Source organism: Phacochoerus africanus, chromosome 5 (genome assembly GCF_016906955.1).
Source record: "Phacochoerus africanus isolate WHEZ1 chromosome 5, ROS_Pafr_v1, whole genome shotgun sequence".
Classification (NCBI taxonomy): Eukaryota; Metazoa; Chordata; class Mammalia; order Artiodactyla; family Suidae; genus Phacochoerus; species Phacochoerus africanus.
In genome coordinates this window covers 13085916-13104812 of record NC_062548.1, presented here as the reverse complement: position 1 = coordinate 13104812, position 18897 = coordinate 13085916, and the positions used below count along the sequence as shown (strand labels likewise).

General features: G+C 53.3%; 1 protein-coding gene and 1 long non-coding RNA gene across 3 annotated transcripts in view; one reads left to right on the top strand and one right to left on the bottom strand.

Moving 5' to 3' along the window:
• Positions 1 to 718: 718 nt before the first annotated feature.
• Positions 719 to 7296, bottom strand: LOC125126724 (uncharacterized). The gene is made up of 4 exons (XR_007134768.1): positions 7056 to 7296; positions 6223 to 6295; positions 5167 to 5251; positions 719 to 928 (listed from the first exon to the last, which is right to left on the bottom strand). It is a non-coding gene; the product is annotated as an uncharacterized LOC125126724 (long non-coding RNA).
• Positions 7297 to 7534: 238 nt separating this feature from the next.
• The window catches only part of CASTOR2 (cytosolic arginine sensor for mTORC1 subunit 2), an 82651-nt gene continuing 71288 nt past the window's right edge, over positions 7535 to 18897 (top strand). The window contains exon 1 of one of the 2 annotated variants that reach the window (XM_047779914.1): positions 7535 to 7795. In XM_047779914.1, coding sequence (XP_047635870.1) covers positions 7683 to 7795 — 113 coding nt within the window. In that variant the 5' untranslated portion in view covers positions 7535 to 7682. Of the gene's footprint in view, positions 7796 to 7974; positions 8058 to 18897 lie in introns of those variants that run through there. The other variant, XM_047779915.1, reaches the window with a different exon arrangement.

The window sequence follows — 18897 nt, the reverse complement described above, 5'->3', positions numbered from 1 at the left end:
TTTGTGTTTTCTTGAGCTGCTCCCACGGCCTATGGAGGTACCCAGGCTAGGGGGCTAATCGGAGCTGTAGCTGCTGGCCTACACCAGAGCTCACGGCAACGCCAGATCCTTAACCCACTGAGCAAGGCCAGGGATTGAACCCTCAACCTCATGGTTCCTAGTCGGATTCGTTAACCACTGTGCCACGACGGGAACTCCCAGAGGAATACTTTTTATTACCATTGATATTACCCCATTTTTACTTCCAGACTAGAGAAAGATAACTTCGACGAGGTAACATGTATCAGGGGCCCATCACGTAGCTTAAGACACGGTAGGACCTCAGCAAATGCTCTTTTGAACAGTCTGATCTGTTCCCCACCCATAACAAGCCTTGATCATTTTATAGGGGAGAAAAGATAAGATTAATGTTTTCTTAGGAGGTCTACCACCCCGGGGGGCCTTGTGGGAGATCGCCAGCAGATAATGCCTATGCAGTTGATACAAAGTTCCCCAGGCTCCCCCACCTGCAGTGGGATCTGGCATTGCAGCATCTGCACCCAGGCCCCTTCTGAAGGGCTAGGGAGCTCCTTTCAGGGCCAGGACCATGGGGACCAGAACAGAGTCAGGGCCAAGAGCTAACCTAGACCAGGCAAAAGGTTTTCCCAAAGAGGATGAAAGAACTAGTTTCCTGTGGCTGCTGTAACAAACGAGCACACAGTTGGTGGCTTAAAACAACAGAAATTTATTCTCACACAGGTCTGGAAGGCAGAAATACAAAATCTGTATTACCGAGCAGAAATCAAGGTATCATCAAGGCTGTGTTCCCTTCAGAAGTTCCAAGAGAGAATCCTGGTGGCTGGATTCTGATGGTGGCCAGCATTCTTGGCTTGTGGCCACAGTACTTCAACCTCTGCCTTTGTGGTCACATCAGCTTCTCCTCTTCCATCTGTGCCAAATATCCCTCTGTCTCTCTCTTGTAAAGATACCATGAGTATATTGGACTCACCTGGCTAATCCATTCTACACTTCCCATCTCATTCGCTTTTTCTTTTTCTTTCTTTTCTTTTTTATGTTTTTTTTTTTTTTTTTAGGGTTACATGTGCAGCCTATGGAAGTTCCCAGGCTAGGGGTCAAATCAGAGCTATAGCTGCCAGCCTACACCACAGCCACAGCAACATGGGAGCCGAGCCACATCTGCAAACTGCACCACAGCTCACGGCAACACCAGATCCTTAATGCACTCAGCAGGGCCAGGGATCAAACCCAAGTTCTCAAGGATTCTAGTTGGGTTCATTACCACTGAGCCACAACGGGAACTCTGCAAAGACCCCTTTTCCATAGAAGGTACAGTTTACAGGCTCCAGGGATTAGCGCAAGGGTATCTTTCAGGGCCGTTATCAGCCAACGCAAGAATAGACATGGGGTGCGTGTGCATGATGGTCAGGAGGGAGGCTAAAGTCGGAGCAAGCGGAGCAGGGTAGAGACATATGTGTTCAGAGTGAAGGGAGGAGGGGGATGTCAGCGGGAGCCAATCGGGGGTCAGGAACCAAGCAGACAAGAGCAGGTCAGGAAGCCAGCCTGGAGTGAGGCCAAGAGTGCAAGTCCTGGCTGGTCCCCCCAGGCAGGAAGCAGAGGACGAATGCCAGAATTCTACGATAAGGGGAAGGTGGGGATGAGCTGAGGGAAGCCACCGGAGCAGCGCTGGAAGGAGACTAAGACGTCCATCCACACTGACCTTTGGGCAAATGAGAAAACACACCCCTTACTGGGATGCTTTACTGCCATGTTTGGAAAATTATCATAATATACTGATATTGTCAGAATGAGCAACTCTATTGCTTCGGGGTTGGGGGAGAGACTATTGTAATTAACACAAATCTAATGAGGCCCCCTTAGGTATACCTAGAGCCTACTCCACCATGTGTGCTGGAATACACATGCCCACAAGAGGGTGAGAACCAGGGCAAGTGAAGTGGAGGAGCTACCAGGTCCAAAAGGGAGGCTTGGGCAAGGTGCAGGGATAGGCTCTGATGCTGCCCACGGCTGGGCTTTTACAGCCCTCCATCTACCTTCTATTTGTCTGATAGACAAAGGCTGGCTCCACTGAAATGGTCAGGATGGGACAGGCAGACGAGCAGGGGGTAAAGGCCTTGAAGGTTCTTTTATTTGGTGCTGTTGCTGTGATTCTAAGGCAGAGTCGTGGACATAAGCATTCCCCAGGACCAAAGGCCAGCACGGTCTCCTCTGGGGTGTCAGGGCTGTTTGACCACCCAATGACAACTGCCATTTATGGAGCATCTACCCAGGCCAGGCACTGCCCACTTAGCCACATCACCCTTCATCCTTACCACAGCCCTGCCGCATCAGTGTTATCATTCATCTCCCCTCTACAGATGATGACACCGAGGCTTCAACAGAGTAAGCAACTTGCTTGGGGCTACACAGGAAGGAAGCTGCAAGGCTGGGATTGACCCTGGGCTGCCTGGGGCTCTGTGTCGCCTCCCACCAGGACACGGGCAGTCCCAGGCCAGGTGCACTTAGCCTCCTGAGCCTGGGTCCAGCCTTCCATCTCCTCGGGCCTGACCCACTCACTGTGTTTGGGAGTTGAACAGTAAATTAAAGGGCTTCATTATCTCATTTGAGAGTGGAATAAAAACACTTTGGAAAGGCAGGTGCATTAAGTGCAATCAAGTTCTGAAAGGTTCTCCGTCGCTGGAAGGAACATCCTCTGATAAATTGCTCTTTTCACCGCGATGTGGCTAATATCTCCTGAGCAGTCCCAGCAGTGCCCACTGCAGATGTTCCTGCATCTTCACAAAGTATTTTAAAGAGACCAGATTCCTTCCCAAGAGAGCAAGTCACTTTTGCAATGTCCAAAAAGATGTCCTGGGTACAGCCCCCTCTCCTGTGACCTGCCGAGAAGGAACTCAGGGGCTGCTTTGGATCTGCTGTCACTCAGGACCCCCAGGCCACCCCCACCGGCCAGCCACCACCTGCGTCGATCCTGAGTCATCGCACAAGTCTTGAGTGAACAAGGCCCACATCATCCCAGCCCTCCCTCCCCTGTGCTTACAATCCAAACGAGGCTGGGTGTTAGTTCTGCAGGACTCAGCTACGGTTTTCCTGTCCCAATGACTTAATGACCAACATCTCACCACCTTCCTGGGAGGCAGCCCTCCAGACATTAGCATTTTAGGGGTCAAGAAAGTGATGCACAATTTGTCCCAAATCCTACCTTTAAAATCTCAGGCCCTGATGCTCTCCAGAATCAGTTCCCAGGCTATCAAACAGCTGCAGTAAGGCCGGCCTGGGGCACAAATGAAATAACAGCAACAATTCATGCCTATCAGGCTCTTCCCATTGGCCAGGCCTGTAGTCAGCACCTACACATACCACCTTGAGTTCTTAAGGCAACCCCAATTTACAGATGAGGAAACTGAGGCACCAGGATGTGTGAATGGTAAGGGTGTTGAGGCCCCTCAGCCTCTTATCTTTCACCGTGTCAATCTTTTGCCCCCCCCCCTTTTTCTTTCTTTCTTTTTTTTTTTTTTTTTGGCTTTTTAGGATGCACCTGTGGCATATGGAAGTTCCCAGGCTAGAGGGTGAAAAGGACCTACAGCTGCTGGCCTACACCACAGCCACAGCCCCACTAGATACGAGGCGCATCTGCAACCTACACAGCAGCTCATGGCCACGCCGGATGCTTAACCTTTTGAGCGGGGCCAGGGATTGAATCTGCATCCTCATGGATACTGGTCGGGTTCTTTGCTGAGCCACAGTGGAACTCCCAACCTTTTGCTTCTTAACCCAGACAGATTACAGGAGGAAGAGGAAATGGCCTGAGGCGGGTAAGGTGATGAGGTAAGGTTTATGCAGACTGGGTTGGCCCAAGCCTGTGAACATTTAGGTGGATGTAACCCACCACTGGGAAGTTAGAAAGGTGAATCAGGGCTTCGGAAACATGTTCTGAGCTAGAATTGTCAAATTGAGGGCTGTCAACGCATTAGAAGCCAGGGATTAAGTCCACCCATAGAGTGAGAGAAGATGAGGGTTGAGGGAATGTATCAGGCATGGACTTCTGCACAATAAACCCTTCCAAATCTTAGCGGCTAAACACAGCTACAGCTGACCCTTGAGCAAGGTGAGGATTAGGGATACTGACTCTCTGCCCAAGCAAAAATCTGCTTATAATTTATAGTTGGCCTTCCATATATGTGGTTGCTCCATATATACAGGTCCATCCACAGAGTCCACCAACCATGGATCACGTACCACACTGCCTTATTCACTACTGGAAAAAAATGAGCATATAAGTGAGTGTACCCGAGCGATTTTAACATGTGTTGTTCAAGGGTCAGCTGTGTTTTGCTAATCCTCTATAAACTGGTGGGGCCGTTCCTCTTCTGGTTTCACCTGACTCATTCGTGTGGCTGCATTCTTCTGGACCATGAGCTAGAAGGTCCCAAATCAGCTCACTCACATGTCAAGTTGATGCCAGCGGTCAGCAGGGCACTGGGTTCAGCTGGAACACTTGGGCCTCTCTTTCCATGTGCTCTTTCATTTGGGCTTCTCTGCACTGGCCTCAGGGCAGCATCCTAAGTGGGCAGTCTCAGTGCACAGGACTTAACACATTTGCTACCAAGCTAAGACCTCATGGGCCAAAGAGAGTCACGTGGCCAAACCCAAAGTCAGTGTGGGATGCCTCGCCAAGAGGCATGATGTGCCAGCAGCCACTGCTGTAAAAATGCATTATGGGAAGAAGCACCATGAGGGTCTCCACTCATTTTAGGGTTGGGCGGAGAAGAAACCAAAGATGCAGAACCAGAAGAACCAGGAAAGAACCAGAAGAACATAACACGAAGGAATCAAGAGAAGAATGAATTCCATAGGAACGTGCCCAGCCAGGACTTGCACGACCTTGAGAGTGAATGTCTCACCCTAGCCCCAGTCTGAAACCATCCTCTGGATTGGGCAACCTAGAGGTCATTTCCCTCATTATCCCAGCATTCATTTCAGGAGTCAGTATCACGAAAATCTTAAGCACCAAATACAGCTCAGCGAAAGCAATTCTGGAAATCCAACCAACATGGTCTAAATTTGCAAACTTTACAAGAGTCTGGCTTGATTAACTAGAAAGTCTGGTGGTTTCAAATGTTTTTGACCAAGACACACAGAAAGAAATACCTTGGCATTGAGATCCAGGGCATGCTCACAGAAGCACACATGCCTGCGTACACACAGGTACATATGTGGCCAAAATGAAAGTTTCCTGAAACATAGAAAAGATCATAGTAACCTACCCACACTATGTGCAAAGCTCTGTATCATTTCCTATTGGCTTTTCCTTATTTATTTTTATGCTTTTGTCTTTTTAGGGCCACACCCAAGGCATGTGGAGGTTTCCAGGCTAGGGGTAGAATCAGAGCTGAAGCTGCCAGCCACAGCCAGAGCCACAGCAAAGCAGGATCCAAGCTGAGTCTGTGACCTACACCACAGCTCATGGCAATGCTGGATCCTTAACCCACTGAGCAAGGCCAGGGATCGAACCTGCGTCTTCATGGATGCTAGTCAGATTCGTTTCTGCTGAGCCACAACGGGAACTTCAACATATTTATTTTTTAATGCTAGTCATGCCCTGCTAAATTGATTTCACCATCCTCTCATGGGTCATAGCCTGCAGACTGAAAGACAGTGACTCAGCCATCCAGAGCAGAAGTCAGAAAACTGACCAAATCCTGCCTGTAGCCTTATTTGATTTTACCTGTTTTTTGTTTGTGTTGGGTTTTGGTTTTTTTGTTTGTTTGTTTTTTGTTTGTTTTTGGCTTTAGCCTATGGTAGTTCCCAGGCTAGGGGTCGAATTGGAGCTGCAGCCTGTGCTACAGCCACAGCAAATCAGGATCCGAGCCATGTCTGCAACCTACATCACAGCTCACGCCAACGCCAGATCCTTAACCCACTGAGCAAGGCCAGGGTCGAACCCACGTCGTCATGGATCCTAGCCGCTGAGCCATGAAGGGTCCACTGGTTTTGTTTTGTTTTAATTTAAATGAATTTTATGCCTTCCAGCTGGCCTCCCTTCTCCTCTACCATTCCAAGTGTCTGAAACCCAACTGCTTCACACATCTTCACACTTGCCTGGCCTCTGAATGCATTTCTGTTGGGGCCTTCTAGGTTTCTAGATTCTAAAGGAGCAGAAGTTGCATTTATGTGTTCCATGAACATTGAAAGTGTGTTTCTCACCTGCCAGGCACATTTCAGGCACCCGGAATACAGCAGAGAAGAGACACGTCACTGCCTTCAGGGAGTTGAGATTCTAGAAGACGGAGACAAAGGAAACAGAAAAGGATGTTCGTATCAGATGGCGATAAATTCTTTAGCGAAAATAAAGTGGGAAGGAGATCAGTATGCTCGAAGAGCTGCCTGATTGCAGGCTTCAAGCCCCTTTGTGGAAATGAGGCCTGATGGGTCCCTAACAGAGGAGGGCTTGGAGAGGAATGTGGGAGAGGAGCATGGCCAGAATCTTCCTCAAAATGAGAGTTCCCAGGCAGTCCCAGCAAGTAAACCTGACTGATCACATCCCCAAATTACTCTGCCCAAGAGCAAAGCGCTGGTAACTTTAACCTAGAAAATTGCAAAACCAGTCAGCCATTAAGGGGGAAGCCCTTCGGATGCATTTTCAGACGTCTCTAATTCGCAGTCCCCATCACGCTCCTCTCACTCCTCTCCCGCCGGATAAACGGCCACCTCATTAGCTCTGCACGCATGACCCTCTTGACCAGACTCCTGGCTACTGGGTCCGCCTTATCTCTTGCCTCTCCTCCCTCACATTTTCCGCTTCAGCAAAGCCAAATACAGCACCGTGGGGACTTTCACGCTTCTGTGCCTTTGGACACGAAGTTCCTTCTGCCTGGAAGGCCGCTGGCCTCCGTCGCCGCGCGCCCCCTCCCCCTCCTGAGCGAGCTCCCATTCATCCTTCAGAACCCATTCTGCAGGTCCCCTCCTCCAGGAAACCCCCCGAGGCCCCAACTCTGTCCCCGGTACTCCTCTATTTTGCTTCTCAGCACAGTAATTACCGGTTTCTCCAAATCTCTCCCCTCCCAGACTCGGGCCTCTTCTAGCCAGGGAGTTGTGTGGGCCACTCGTTTTGCACCCAAAAGCGCCTAGTCCCGAGCTCTGAGTGACAGAGCTTACACCCAGGCTTAGGCTGGCTCCAACAGCCCCCGTTTCTGCCCTCCGTCTCCCCAGTGGCCCCGCGGGGGCTCGCGCTCGAACATTTTCCCCCGCACCCGGCAGGCCACTCGTGCGGCAGCCCAGCCCCTGACATCAGCTGCCGCGGGCGCCCGGGCTCCGCGACTACAAGTCCCGGCACGCCCCGCGGCGGCCGCGCATGCCCAATGGGCCGGCGTTTGAGTGGCAAGTTGTTTGTTACAGCGAACACCAGCTGCTCTCCGCGCCGGGCGCCGCGCGCCGCTGCTCCGCCAGCGCTGCCGCCCTCGCCCGCCGCCCGCCAGCCCGCCGTCCGCCGCCCGCGGCCCCTCGCGGTTTGGCGGGTCTCCTCTTTGTCCGCCCCGGCCCGTCCGGCGCCGAGCTCCCGGTCCCCGGGCTGGTTGCCCGCGGCGCTCGGTGCCGGCTGGGCGCGCAGGGGGCGGGGGCCGCGACTCGCCCCCCGCGGATGAGCAGCCGCGGAGCGCGGGCGGACGATGGAACTCCACATCCTGGAGCACCGGCTGCAAGTTGCCAGCGTCGCCAAGGAGAGTATCCCGCTCTTCACCTACGGCCTGATCAAACTTGCCTTCCTGTCCTCCAAGACCAGGTGAGCGCGCGGGGACGCGACGCCGGCCGGGGAGAGACAAAGAGGCGCACCCGGGCGGCTGTCCTCGGCGCCGCGGCTGGGAAAACAACTTCCAGCCCCGGGGAGCGCCCCCGCCCCATCGCTCTCCTTGTGTTTGACGAAGCCACCCAATCTTCCCTCCAACAGGGTCCTTCCACCCCGACCCCACCCCCAAGATGCACCCTTGCCGCTGTCTCCCCCATCTCAGCCTCCTCTCATCCTCTCCTCGAGATTCAGAAGCCGGGTAGGCAGCTGTGACGAATCTATGAATGAATGAATGAACGAACGAATGAATGAATGAAAAACAGGTGTGGAAACGCGGCAGTGTAAAATAACAAACTAACGCCCCCCATCCCCCAATCCCTCGGTTGGGCCGGCCCGCGTCGCCAGGGCGGGGGGAAGGGATTCTGCTGAGCGCGGCTACCCAAAGCTGAAAATCATAAAATCATTAGTGGGTGTTTATCTCCAGGTGCCTGCGATGATTGCAGACGACGCGGGGGGCTAGGGGAGGGCAGAGGAGGGGGCTGCGGCTGAGGTTCGCTGTGGTTTTTTCTCTTAGGGGTCCAGGAAGGTTGGGGGGGGGCGAACCATGGGAGAAGGAGGAGCAGGCATGTTTATGGCTCTGCCTTGAGGCTGGGCTTGGATGCTGCAGGGGGAAAAATAGTTGAAGGCCTTGGGAGGTTGAAGAAAAAAGAAGGAAAAAAAAAAAAACAAGTTGGATTTTTCCAGTGCCGGGTCGGGGTCCGACTTTGTGAGTCTCGGTGGGTGCTTGGATTAGGATGTGTTTTTTTGGTTTTGGCTTTTAAAGAGCTGGAGCCCAGTGGAGTGTGAGTGCGAGCTAGCTGCTGTAACTTAAATCCCTTGTTTGTCCACCATTGTGACTATTTTAAAGGATGAAGTTGTTGCTGCTTGGGTTGGGGGGAGGCGGTGGTTAAGGTGGAGGTAGTTCTCCTTCTCAGCAAAATGAATGAATAAATTACAGGTCAAGGTTAAGGTTAAAATGACTGGCCCCCTAGGCTGCCCTCTTGGGCACTGAGCTCAGGGGAGGTCCAAGGATGTAGGGAAATAATTCAATCGGAGCGTCTTATCTGCCTGTGAAAGTTCTTGCCTGGAAATCTCATTTTGATGTGTGTGTGTGTGTGAGCAGGCAGCTCCGTCCCACCATTGTTTGTGAGACCCAAGAGAGAGCTAGTAGCATCTTGTTTACTTTCTTCTCTGGCTGCTCAGTGGGGTATGGAGGGTTGAAATCCTCACCTTCTTTGGGCCCTGGCTCCTTTTATTGCAAAGGTAATTATTAAACAGGTCATTTGAAAACAAAAGCCAACAGCTCAGATTCTGAACCTCTCCCCCTGCCCCCACCACTGGCCTCCTCAGAGCCCCCTGCCCCCCTGTCCTCTCTGGCTGTTGACACCCACCCATCCTGCATCTACCTGCCCTCTGCTCCCCACCCCCTGTCCTATCTTGAGAGTCCAGGGCTGGAGGTAAGAGAAAATGGCCTTGTTTTTCCAACCCTTGGCCGTCAGCCCCAGGCAGCCCCCCGGCTGATTTCTCCGCTACCATTCCAACCCCCGAGATGATGACTCAGGCTGCTGCTGTGCGGGGCCTGGGTGCTGGGAGGAGGGGGCATCTGGGGGCTTCTTAGAAAGGCTGTGAAGGGCCACTCCCTTTTGCCTTTGTAAAGGGACTGGCCCTCTTCCAGCCGCCACCCCCAGAGTCCAGCTTGGAGGACTCAAGAGATAGGCCTCGGGGCGGGGGGGGGGGGGCGGCGAGCCCCTGCTGACCTGTCTGACCACAGAAACCCACCCTCAGTGGGTCCTGCTTCTCCCTCTGCTCGCAAGAGGCAGCTGCTCTGAGGCCCAGGTGACCAGTCTAGTCTCAAGATGACTCAGAGGTCAAAGGTCATCTCCATGTCTCCAGGGTCTGGCTCTGGAAAGTGCTGAGCACATTGGTCCAATGGCCAAAGGCCTGCCTCCCTCCCTCCCCATCACTCTGGGCCAGAACACTGGCTTCAGGTTGTAACTAGCCCCCTTATTGCCTGTGTGACTGTGGCAAGGTCCCTTTGCTCCTCTGGCTCTCACTTTGTCTCTCAGTAATGAAGACAGCACCACTTGGCCCACTAGCTTTCACAGAGCTGCTGGATGTAGCATGGAATGATGGTGGAAATTGGCTTTTCTGCAAATAATAAGGGGCGGTGGGTTGTGGATATCTTATTTGAGTTTTCAATGATCAGTCATCCAGGTAGAACTTTTGGTCCTTTGTGATTCTTCCAGCAATACCTGCCCCCAAGTGGTGGCCCATGGCCTTATCATTTTTGGTCAGTGTGCTGCCTGTTTGCAGGGTTTTGATTGCTCCCTGTAGGGGTGATCCTTGGCTTGGCATTTGAGACCTTTTGGAATCTGGATCCAGAATCTTCATCTTTAGTCACTCTCTGGCAAATACTCTATGACCCACAATTTACTTCCCTTCACAACCTCCCTGCTGTAGTATTTTCAGCTCTGCCTGGAACCTCCTCCCCCCAACCCCCCACTAGTAAATTCCTCGTCAACCCTCAAGGTCTAGTGCTGTCACCCGAAGCTTTCCTGAACCCCCCTTCCCTCCACCCCGGGCCGACTTAGTCACTTCCTCCCTCTCGTGTCTACCTGGGTGGAGGCTTGGGGAGGGATGTGGTGTCAGTAGATACCCATTCGGTGTGGGGATGCAGCTGAGTTCAAGAGATGCTGAGGTACCCTGCCTCTTCTTCTGCAAAGCTCAGAGCCTGGTAGGAAAAAAGGAAGAAGTGATCACCAGACAGCAGGGAAGGGAATGTCTCAGGGGTAACAGAAGGATCTGGGGGGCTGCCTAAGGGAGCCTGAGGGGCTTCCTGTAGGAGGTGGCACTGCATCTTAGGGCTTTAAAATAGGAATTAGCTAGATCCTGGCCTGGGATTCTGTACAACTCTGTGAATTAGGTTTTACACCTGCTTTGCAGTGAAGGAATCTGAGGCTCAAATGTTAAGTGACTTATTCAAGGTCAGACTATAAGTGGTAGAGTCAGGAGTCGAATCAGCATCGTTCTGGCCCAAGCTGAGAGATTTGCTCTTACAGGTTCCAGTGACACCCACATTCAACAGTTAGGTCCAGCCCTTGGGTGTGCAGCGTGCTCTTCTAAAGCTTTAGGAGCAGAGGATGGAACCTGTAGGCTTTCTGCATCCCTTCTGCCCTGCCTCTGTGGGCCTTCTCTTCTGCCAGGAATGCTTGTGCCTCATCACCTCCCATCTGGACTCCCCTGAACCTTTCATCACTTCTCACCTTTTGTCTATAACTGTATATCGTGTGCTCGTTTTATTCTCCCACCACCTAGATTATAGAGCTTACTCTCAGGAAACTTTTTGTGCATCTTTTTACCCTCTCCCCCACCCCCAAACCCCCCTTCCAGTATCAGAGATGATGGACCTACCATTGATTCAACCGTCTGTTCCAAAGAGGTGAAGGCGCCGAGTTTGAGAAGTGGTTTGCTCAAGGTCACACAGCTGGAAGGAAACAGATTGGGATTTGAACCAGGTCCTTTCTCCACTGTGCTTAACACATTGCTTTGTAGGCACTTAGTAACTGCCTGTTTGATGGATGTCCGACTTGTGCAGAGTGACCCAGATTCCATCCAGAGCCTCTTCTCAGTGCCTTGGGGGCTGGAAGAGGCTCGGCAGGCAGAATCACACGTGGAGAAACAAGGCCCAGTGCCCCTGCTCCAACTCTGGGCAGGATCTGGGTGTGGCTGGAACAGGGGGCAGGAGGCAGGCTGAGTACACTAATTCTAGGCACCAAGTTGGATGGGGAGACCCTGGGGGAGCAAAATCCAGGCTGTTCGCAGAACTTCCCTTTAGCCCTTGGATAACCTGCACTTGTGTAGCCCGGCTGAGGGCCTGCTGCAGCCCACCACACCGCTCCAGTCTCATCTCTCACGGCTCCCAGCCACACAAAGTACTTCTTCCCTGTGCATACACACCTTACAGTGTCTCTAGCCTCAGGCCTTTGTCTGTCTGCCTGGAATGTTACTCTTTGCCCTACCCTTTTTGACCACCTGCTCCTTCTTTTAGATTCCATTTTACCCTCACCTTCTCCGGGACGTCTTCCCTGGGTGCAGAGCTGAGCTCAGACCTTTCCTCTCTGCAGATGGGGTTAATCTCAAGAAGATGTACTGTGACCAACCTTGGAATATCAGCAGGATCCTTTGGGCTGCAAATAAGCTGGCTCAAACAGTAAGAAGTGTGAACTTTGCACGATAAGAGGTCATGAGTCAAACTGCTCAAGGGTTGTTAACTTAAAGGCTTGATGTCATCAAGGACCCAGTCTTTCTCTTTGGCCCCATGGAATGGCTGGGTCAGGTCCAGGCATTATGAGCAGTGGTAGGAATGGGTGGCAGAAGACCCAGTGGACAGAAAGGGCTCTTGCCTCCAGGGTGTCGCTCTCTGAGAAAACCTTTCCAAGAACACACCTCCCTCCTATGCAGACCTCCTCATCTCATTGGTCAGAACTGGGTCACATGAGCATCCCTCCACCAATTACCAGCCTAAGAAATGAGACCATCACGGACCAATCGGGATCTACCACTGCAGCTGGGGCCAGCTGCCTGGGGTCTTGTGGACACTGGGAGGTGGGACTCCTCAGGGGCTTTAATTTGCTAAGATCCCAGAAGGCACAACTGGGAGTAATTAATAAGTGTATGGTTAAAAACAACAATGACAATAATAGCTGACACTTACAAAGCATGTTACTAGAATCCAGGCACCATATATCTATTAGTTCCTTACCACAACGCTCTAAAAGTGGAGCAGGATTGCTCCCACTTTTCAGATAAGGAAACTGAGGGACTTGGGCGCCCAGGGACACAAAGAAGTGTCAGAGCTGGAATTTGGACCCAGGGACTCTGGTCGTAGAACCTGTCTTGAGACAACTCAGCCAGGTCTAAAATCACACATGTTTGGATCCCGCCCACCCCCCGCGCCCCGGGGCCGTTTAGCAGAGGTGTCATTGAGAGGCCATAGCAGTGAAGCGGGGGTAGAGGCAAGATTATTATCCTGAAATGCACGTTCAGGTGTCAGGAGGCTGTAGCACCCTCTTTTTCTGCCTGTTAAATGCTCGTATCTAGAAAGTCCATCTCATTTGACTGGCAGAAAAAAAAAAACCCACCTAAGTAATATGAAGTAAGTGCCCGCTCACAGAAACCCACACGCCTGCCTGGGCCAGATCTGCTGTCTGCAAGTTTCGGGTATGGTTCGGCCTGCAGTCATTCATCCGTGATCCATTGGTGCTGCCTCTGGGAAATCTTGCCAACAAGGCCTTCGTAAGCACTAAAGACTTAAAGAGGCATTTAGAGGAGAAAAGCTCAAAATTGCAAAAAGTCCATCCAGAGACAGCTGTTTTCCTGAGTGCATTGGACTGGGGCCATTGTTTGATTGCAATAGGGCAAGGTAGGTAGGCTGGCAGGGGAGTGAGAGCCTCGGACCTGGCACCTGGGGTGCAATCCCAGCACCCCTACATCCTCGCAGTGTGACCTTAGGCAAAATGCTTGACCTGTCTGTGCGCTCCGTTTCTAAAACAGGGCTAGTGGGCATGCCGACTGCCTAGGTTGTGGTGAGGCCTTAGAGATACAAACCTTGACAAGCCCTTCAAAAAGAGCCTGGGCCCCTGAAACCTCCAGTGTTAGCTGAGGGAGCACATGCCCTTTAAGCTGTTCTGTGGAGACAGTTTGAGGGTTAGAAGGAGACGTTCTCAGGTCCTTAGGCGCGCACAGTCTCACTCTGATTCAGGAAGTGGAGATTCTGTCACTGCCCTCCGGGATCCTGGTCGAGGACCCCAGGCCTTTAGGACCTCGGAAAGGAGCAGCCAAAATGCTGTAACATCCCAGAGCTGCAAGCAGGTAAGGCTTCCTAGAGGAGGCGGCACTGTGAGCTGAGCCTGGGTGGAATGGGAAGCTGTCAGAAGGTGAAGGTGCTGGGGATGAAGGAAGACAGGCTGGGCAGGGTGCAGTAGTGGGTGGGCATGGGTGGATCCAGGGAGGGGTGCAGTGGGCCGAATCCAGGGTCAGCGCCAGAGCTATCTCCCATGCGGGCCCGGGGCAGCCGTGGACTGCTGCTGCCCCCAGGGAAAGAAGCCGGCTCCACCGCAGCTCCCAAGCACCAGGTATGGAAAGCACAGGGTTGTCCTGGCCTTGCCTCACACCCAACCCCTTGGCCTGGTGCACCCCTCCTCGCCCAAGCCCACTGCCTCTGCCATGGTCAATCCTTATTACCCACCAGTGCCATCTGCCTCCAGGGCAGTGCAAATGGTCAGCACCGCCAGCACCCTCGGGGCAGGAGGAAGGCTGAAGCAAAGGCCTGGAAAGAGAAGGCTGTATGCAGAGCACAGGCTGGGAATGGTGGCTGGTGTGACCACAGCGTGGGGTTGGTACAAATTGGCAGGATTTGTTCATGCAGAAACCCTGCAGTGTGCACCTACTGCGTGCAGGGCCCCGTGGGAGACACAAAAGGCGCTTCTGTGCAGTGGGAAGAAAAGGTGTGTTCTCTGCCAAAGGTAGAGGGTGCGAGGCCCAGAGGCCCAGAAGGAGGGGACAGCTCGTACTGGGGTGGGGGGTGGGGGGCTGAATGGAGGCCCCGTGGCCCCACCAGAGGTCCGTGTCATGGCTCACGTGGAATCCCTGACATAACTGCCTTGCTCAAAACCTGCCTCGGATCGCCCTCTGATCCTCCTCCACTCTCCTTGTCTGGCATCATGACTGTTCCTTGGTCCGGCTTCTGTCCTCTCTGGCTTTGCCCCTTCTCTGCACCACCCATGCCCTAGTGTTAGAGTAACTGTGCTGGTTTTTAAATATCCCAAATTCTTGAACACTCTTCCCTTCAAAAGTTAGCGCTCCCTTGCCTTTAAGGATGGGGTCTGGATTAGTGACTGTGTGCTGAGGAGCAGAAGGGGGGAGAAGCAGTGCTGCAGGGCTTCTGAGGTTTGGGGCATAAAGGGATAGCTTCTGCCTGAAGCCAGCGGCCACGTTGTAAGGACCCTCGGGCATCCCCGTGGAAAGGCCCGCAGTGGAGTGGAGCTGAGGCCTCCCACCAGCAGCCAGCCTGTGAGGGACCACCGTGAGGACACATCTTCCCACCCCAGGCAAGCCTTCCAGGAACCGCAGCCCCAGCCAGCGCCGGGGCTGCCATTTCCTAAAAGACCTTCAGCCAGAAGTGCCCTGTTGAGCCCCGCCCAAATTCCAAGCCCTTAGGCGCTGTGAGAGTTAAGAAAAGTTTGTTGTTGTTTCAAGCGACTAGGTTTTCGCAGTAATTTGTCATGCAGTAGGTAACTGATACAGTGACTATGTAATTTATCATCCAAATGGGGACACTTCTGAGAATAACAGGGAGCACTAAAAATAATTAACCCTGACAACAGGGCAAACCAGAGGTGAGTGTCCTAGCTTTTGTCCAGCCAGACAGCTCTTAAAGCTCCCCCTGCGGCTGGGTGAGTGGCTTCCTGGGGTCACCTGGGCTTCCCGGGGGAGGTTGGGAGGGCTGGTTCCCCTCTGTCCTCCCTCCAGGTGCGCATCCAGCTTCAGGGCCAGTGCTCTGGTCTTTTCGGGGGTGGAGCGAGGCCGTCGGAAAGGACCGAGGTCTCTTCTGTACCTGCGCGCAGCTGCCAAATTTTCTTTCTTCTAACAGACTTCTGGTCTGAGGAACTAGGTCTGAGTAACCCAGCCTGATCCCACCAGTGCTGGAGCAGGTTCTGGTTGTCCAAGGCCCAGGGCTGCACCTCGGCAGAAGCAGACAGGCCCGCCAGCATCTCCCCCAGCTGCCAGTTCACCCAGCCCCTCAGTTTGTCATCTGCTAAGGGGAGTCATCGTTGTCATCCCCCCCCCCGCCCACCGCATACTTTACACACTTCCAGGCCTGAAATATAACAGGTGGGACACACTCTGACCTCTGATCTAGGCTTAAAAGCTTGGGGTCTTATCTGCCCCCCCCCCCATGTTCATGGCAGCATCGTTCACAACAACCAAAAGGGGTGGCAACCCAAGTGCCCATCGACAGATGAATGGATAAGCAAAGTGTGGTCTGTTCATCGAATAAAATACCCTTCAGCCTTAAAAAGGAAGTCCTGACACCTGCTACCACGTGGATCCGCCTTGAGGACGTTATGCTAAGTGAAATCAGCCAGTCACAAAAAGACCAGTGCTGTGCCATTCCATTTCCACGAGGTGCCTGGAGAGGTCAGATGGATCAAGAAGAAGGTCGAGGGGGTGGCTGCCAGGGGCTGGCAGGGAAGCACCGGGGAGCTGCACTCAGTGGGTATAGAGTTTCCGTTGTGCAAGATGAAAAGTTCTGGAGATGGTTACACAACAACACGAATGTACTTCTGAACTGTACACTTCAAAATGATTAAGATGATGAATATGATACGGTGTATGTTTTGTGAAAAGGGGGTGGAGCGGCGATACGAGCCTGGCGAGCGTGCAGTGGATGGTAGTGAGCCAGGGCCCTGTGGGCAGCAGAGTCACCCCGAGGGAAGGCGCTAGGGCCCAGAGAGACAGCTGCTCTGAGGACGTCTCTTGTTGACTCATTTCATCCTCACAACAACCCTGAGCGTGTAAGTTAAAATTACTGGCCCCATTTCACAGATGGAGAAACCGAGGCACCGATCATCCCTAATGCCGCGAATGAAGAGTAAGCGTTCACACACCATACAATTCGCCCTCTTCACGTTGACAGCTCAAGAGCATCTTGTCTGAGTTCTGCAGGCATCACCACTCATGCCAGAACACGTTCATCATCGCCCCCAAAGAAACCATGCCCTGTAAGCCGTCATTCACTGGCCCTGGCGGCGCGCACCTGCTTTCTGTCTCTAGGGATTTGCCTATGCTGGACGTTTCGTATGAATGGCAGCGTGAGCTGTGTGGTTCTTTGGGATGTCCTCTTTCACTGCGCATCATGTTTTCAAAGTTCCTCTGTGTGGTGGCAGGTGTGTGTCCGTGCAGCGTTGCTTTTAGGACGAGGTCGTGTTCCGTTGTGCACATAGACCCATTATTCGGCCATTGACGGGCGTCGGGGTGGTTTCTGCAGTTTAGCTGGGGTGAAGGTCACTGCCGTGAACCTCCATGTGCGGGCGTCAGTGTCAGTGGATGTTTTTGTCTCTCCGGCGGGGCTCCAGGGGTCGACATGCTGGCTCACGTGGTAACTCTGGGTTTACCGTTTTGAGGACCTGCCAGGCTGCTTTCCACAGCAGCTGTGCCGGCTCACATATCTGAGGAGTCGGGATTTGAACCCAGGGTCTCCGGCGGCAGAGTCCAGGTCGTAAACCACCACACTCGCTCAGCGTGGGTACGAGCCTGGACTCCCTCACTGGTTGACAGTAACCGTGGTCTGAGTTACTGAACCTCTGGGAGACTCGGTTTCTTTGTGGGCAAACAGGCTTAGGGTGGATGGAGAGCCCGGGTACAGCGCCTGGCCACACACAGCAGGCTTCCCTCACGGTCCTCCTGGCGCCGAGCACACCAGAATTTGGTGTAACCTAAGCAGGTGCATCTGTGAGTGAAGGCCAGGAAGCATCATGTGTAGGCTCCGTGGCTCTTGGGGGGTCAGGGTGGGGGTGGTGCTTGGAGACGGCTCCCAGGTGCCTCCTGCTTCTCACCTGTCTGCAATGACTGGTTGCTGGAGTGATGGGCTCCGATAGGGTAAGGTGGTGCCCAGGTGGCCACACCTGGAGGAGGGGGCAGGGGCGGGAGTGGGAGGGAGGGTAGGCTCCCTCCCCAAGCCAGCCTAGGCTGTGGCCACTTGATCTGAGCTGGGGCTGCCAGGAAGGGGAGGCCTCCTTCAGCTCCTGCGCAGGTCCGGGACCCTGGACTGTAGCAAGGTGCTTACGTTCAAGGTAGGGTGAGTTTTCCCTCCAGGCTGGGCCCCTGGACACTCACCTGGACTTTCCTCTCCACCCTCAGGCCCTCTGCACCGGGCCTGCCTTGCCTTTGAGCCCCTCCCCGTCCCAGGATTTACTCCCTTGAGCAGGAAAGGCAGGGGGTGGAAATTTGTTCTCAAAGTTCAGTCTCGTTCCTGCAGAGCTCAAAAGTCACTGAGGCAGTGACCGACAGGATGGATTTAGAACAACGAAGTTTAGCCTCAGAGATCTTTCTTGAAGCCTGAGGCATGCCAGGCTGCGCTGGGCGTTTCTCTCCTTTCCTTGCCCATTCCTTTCCCGTGCGAAGGAGGGCTCGCCCGCCCCAGCCGACAGGGAAGACAGCTGCTCATAGCTGGCCCCAAGTCACACAGCAGACACCTGGCAGATTGGGGTTCAGGCCCATGCGAAAGCCCATTTCTCAGGAGGTGTGCACCCTTGTAAGAGTCAAGAAAATATTTTTAATTTTTTTTCTTTTTTTTTAAAGTTTTATGGACGTGTCACTAATTTACAAGGTCGTGGTAGGTTCTGCTGCACAAGAAAATGACCCAGTCACATACACGGATCCATTCTCTCTGATTCTTCTCCCACACAGATGACCACACAATACTGGGTAGGGTTCTCTGTGCTGTGGGGCGGAGGCAGGTCTCCGTTGGCCAATCATTCCAGATACCTTAGTGTGCATGTGCCAGCCCCTATCCCCCAGGCCATCCCTCCCACCCCAAGAAAACATTTTTCATGCAAAGATCAGGTCTGTGATCTTGGGCAAGTTGTTGAGAGCCTCAGAGGAGGCTCAGTTTCTGCATCTCTGAAATGGGCACCATGTCGTTGAGCTCTTTGGGTTATGGTGAGGATTAAATTGGAGATTTTACGTGAAGGATTTAGGCATCCGACACACAATGAGTTATTTGTATGAATTCAGCGGATATTCACTGAGGACCAAAGTGCCCCGGGCTGGACTGCCCACCTCGGCAAGGGGGTGGGGGTGGCCTTTGTCCCCACGGCGCTGATGGTCTGTTCTGTTGGGGAAACACTGGCAGGGCCGAGCTGGGGGCTGCACAATGGAAGGTCTCATTCTCATTTTTATTTCATGAGGGGTGTTTTTTTCAGATTGAGGGAGCTGTGGGGACTGACCGACTGGCCCAAGGGCTTGGGGAGGGGGAGGCCAGCAGGAGAGGGGGGCGG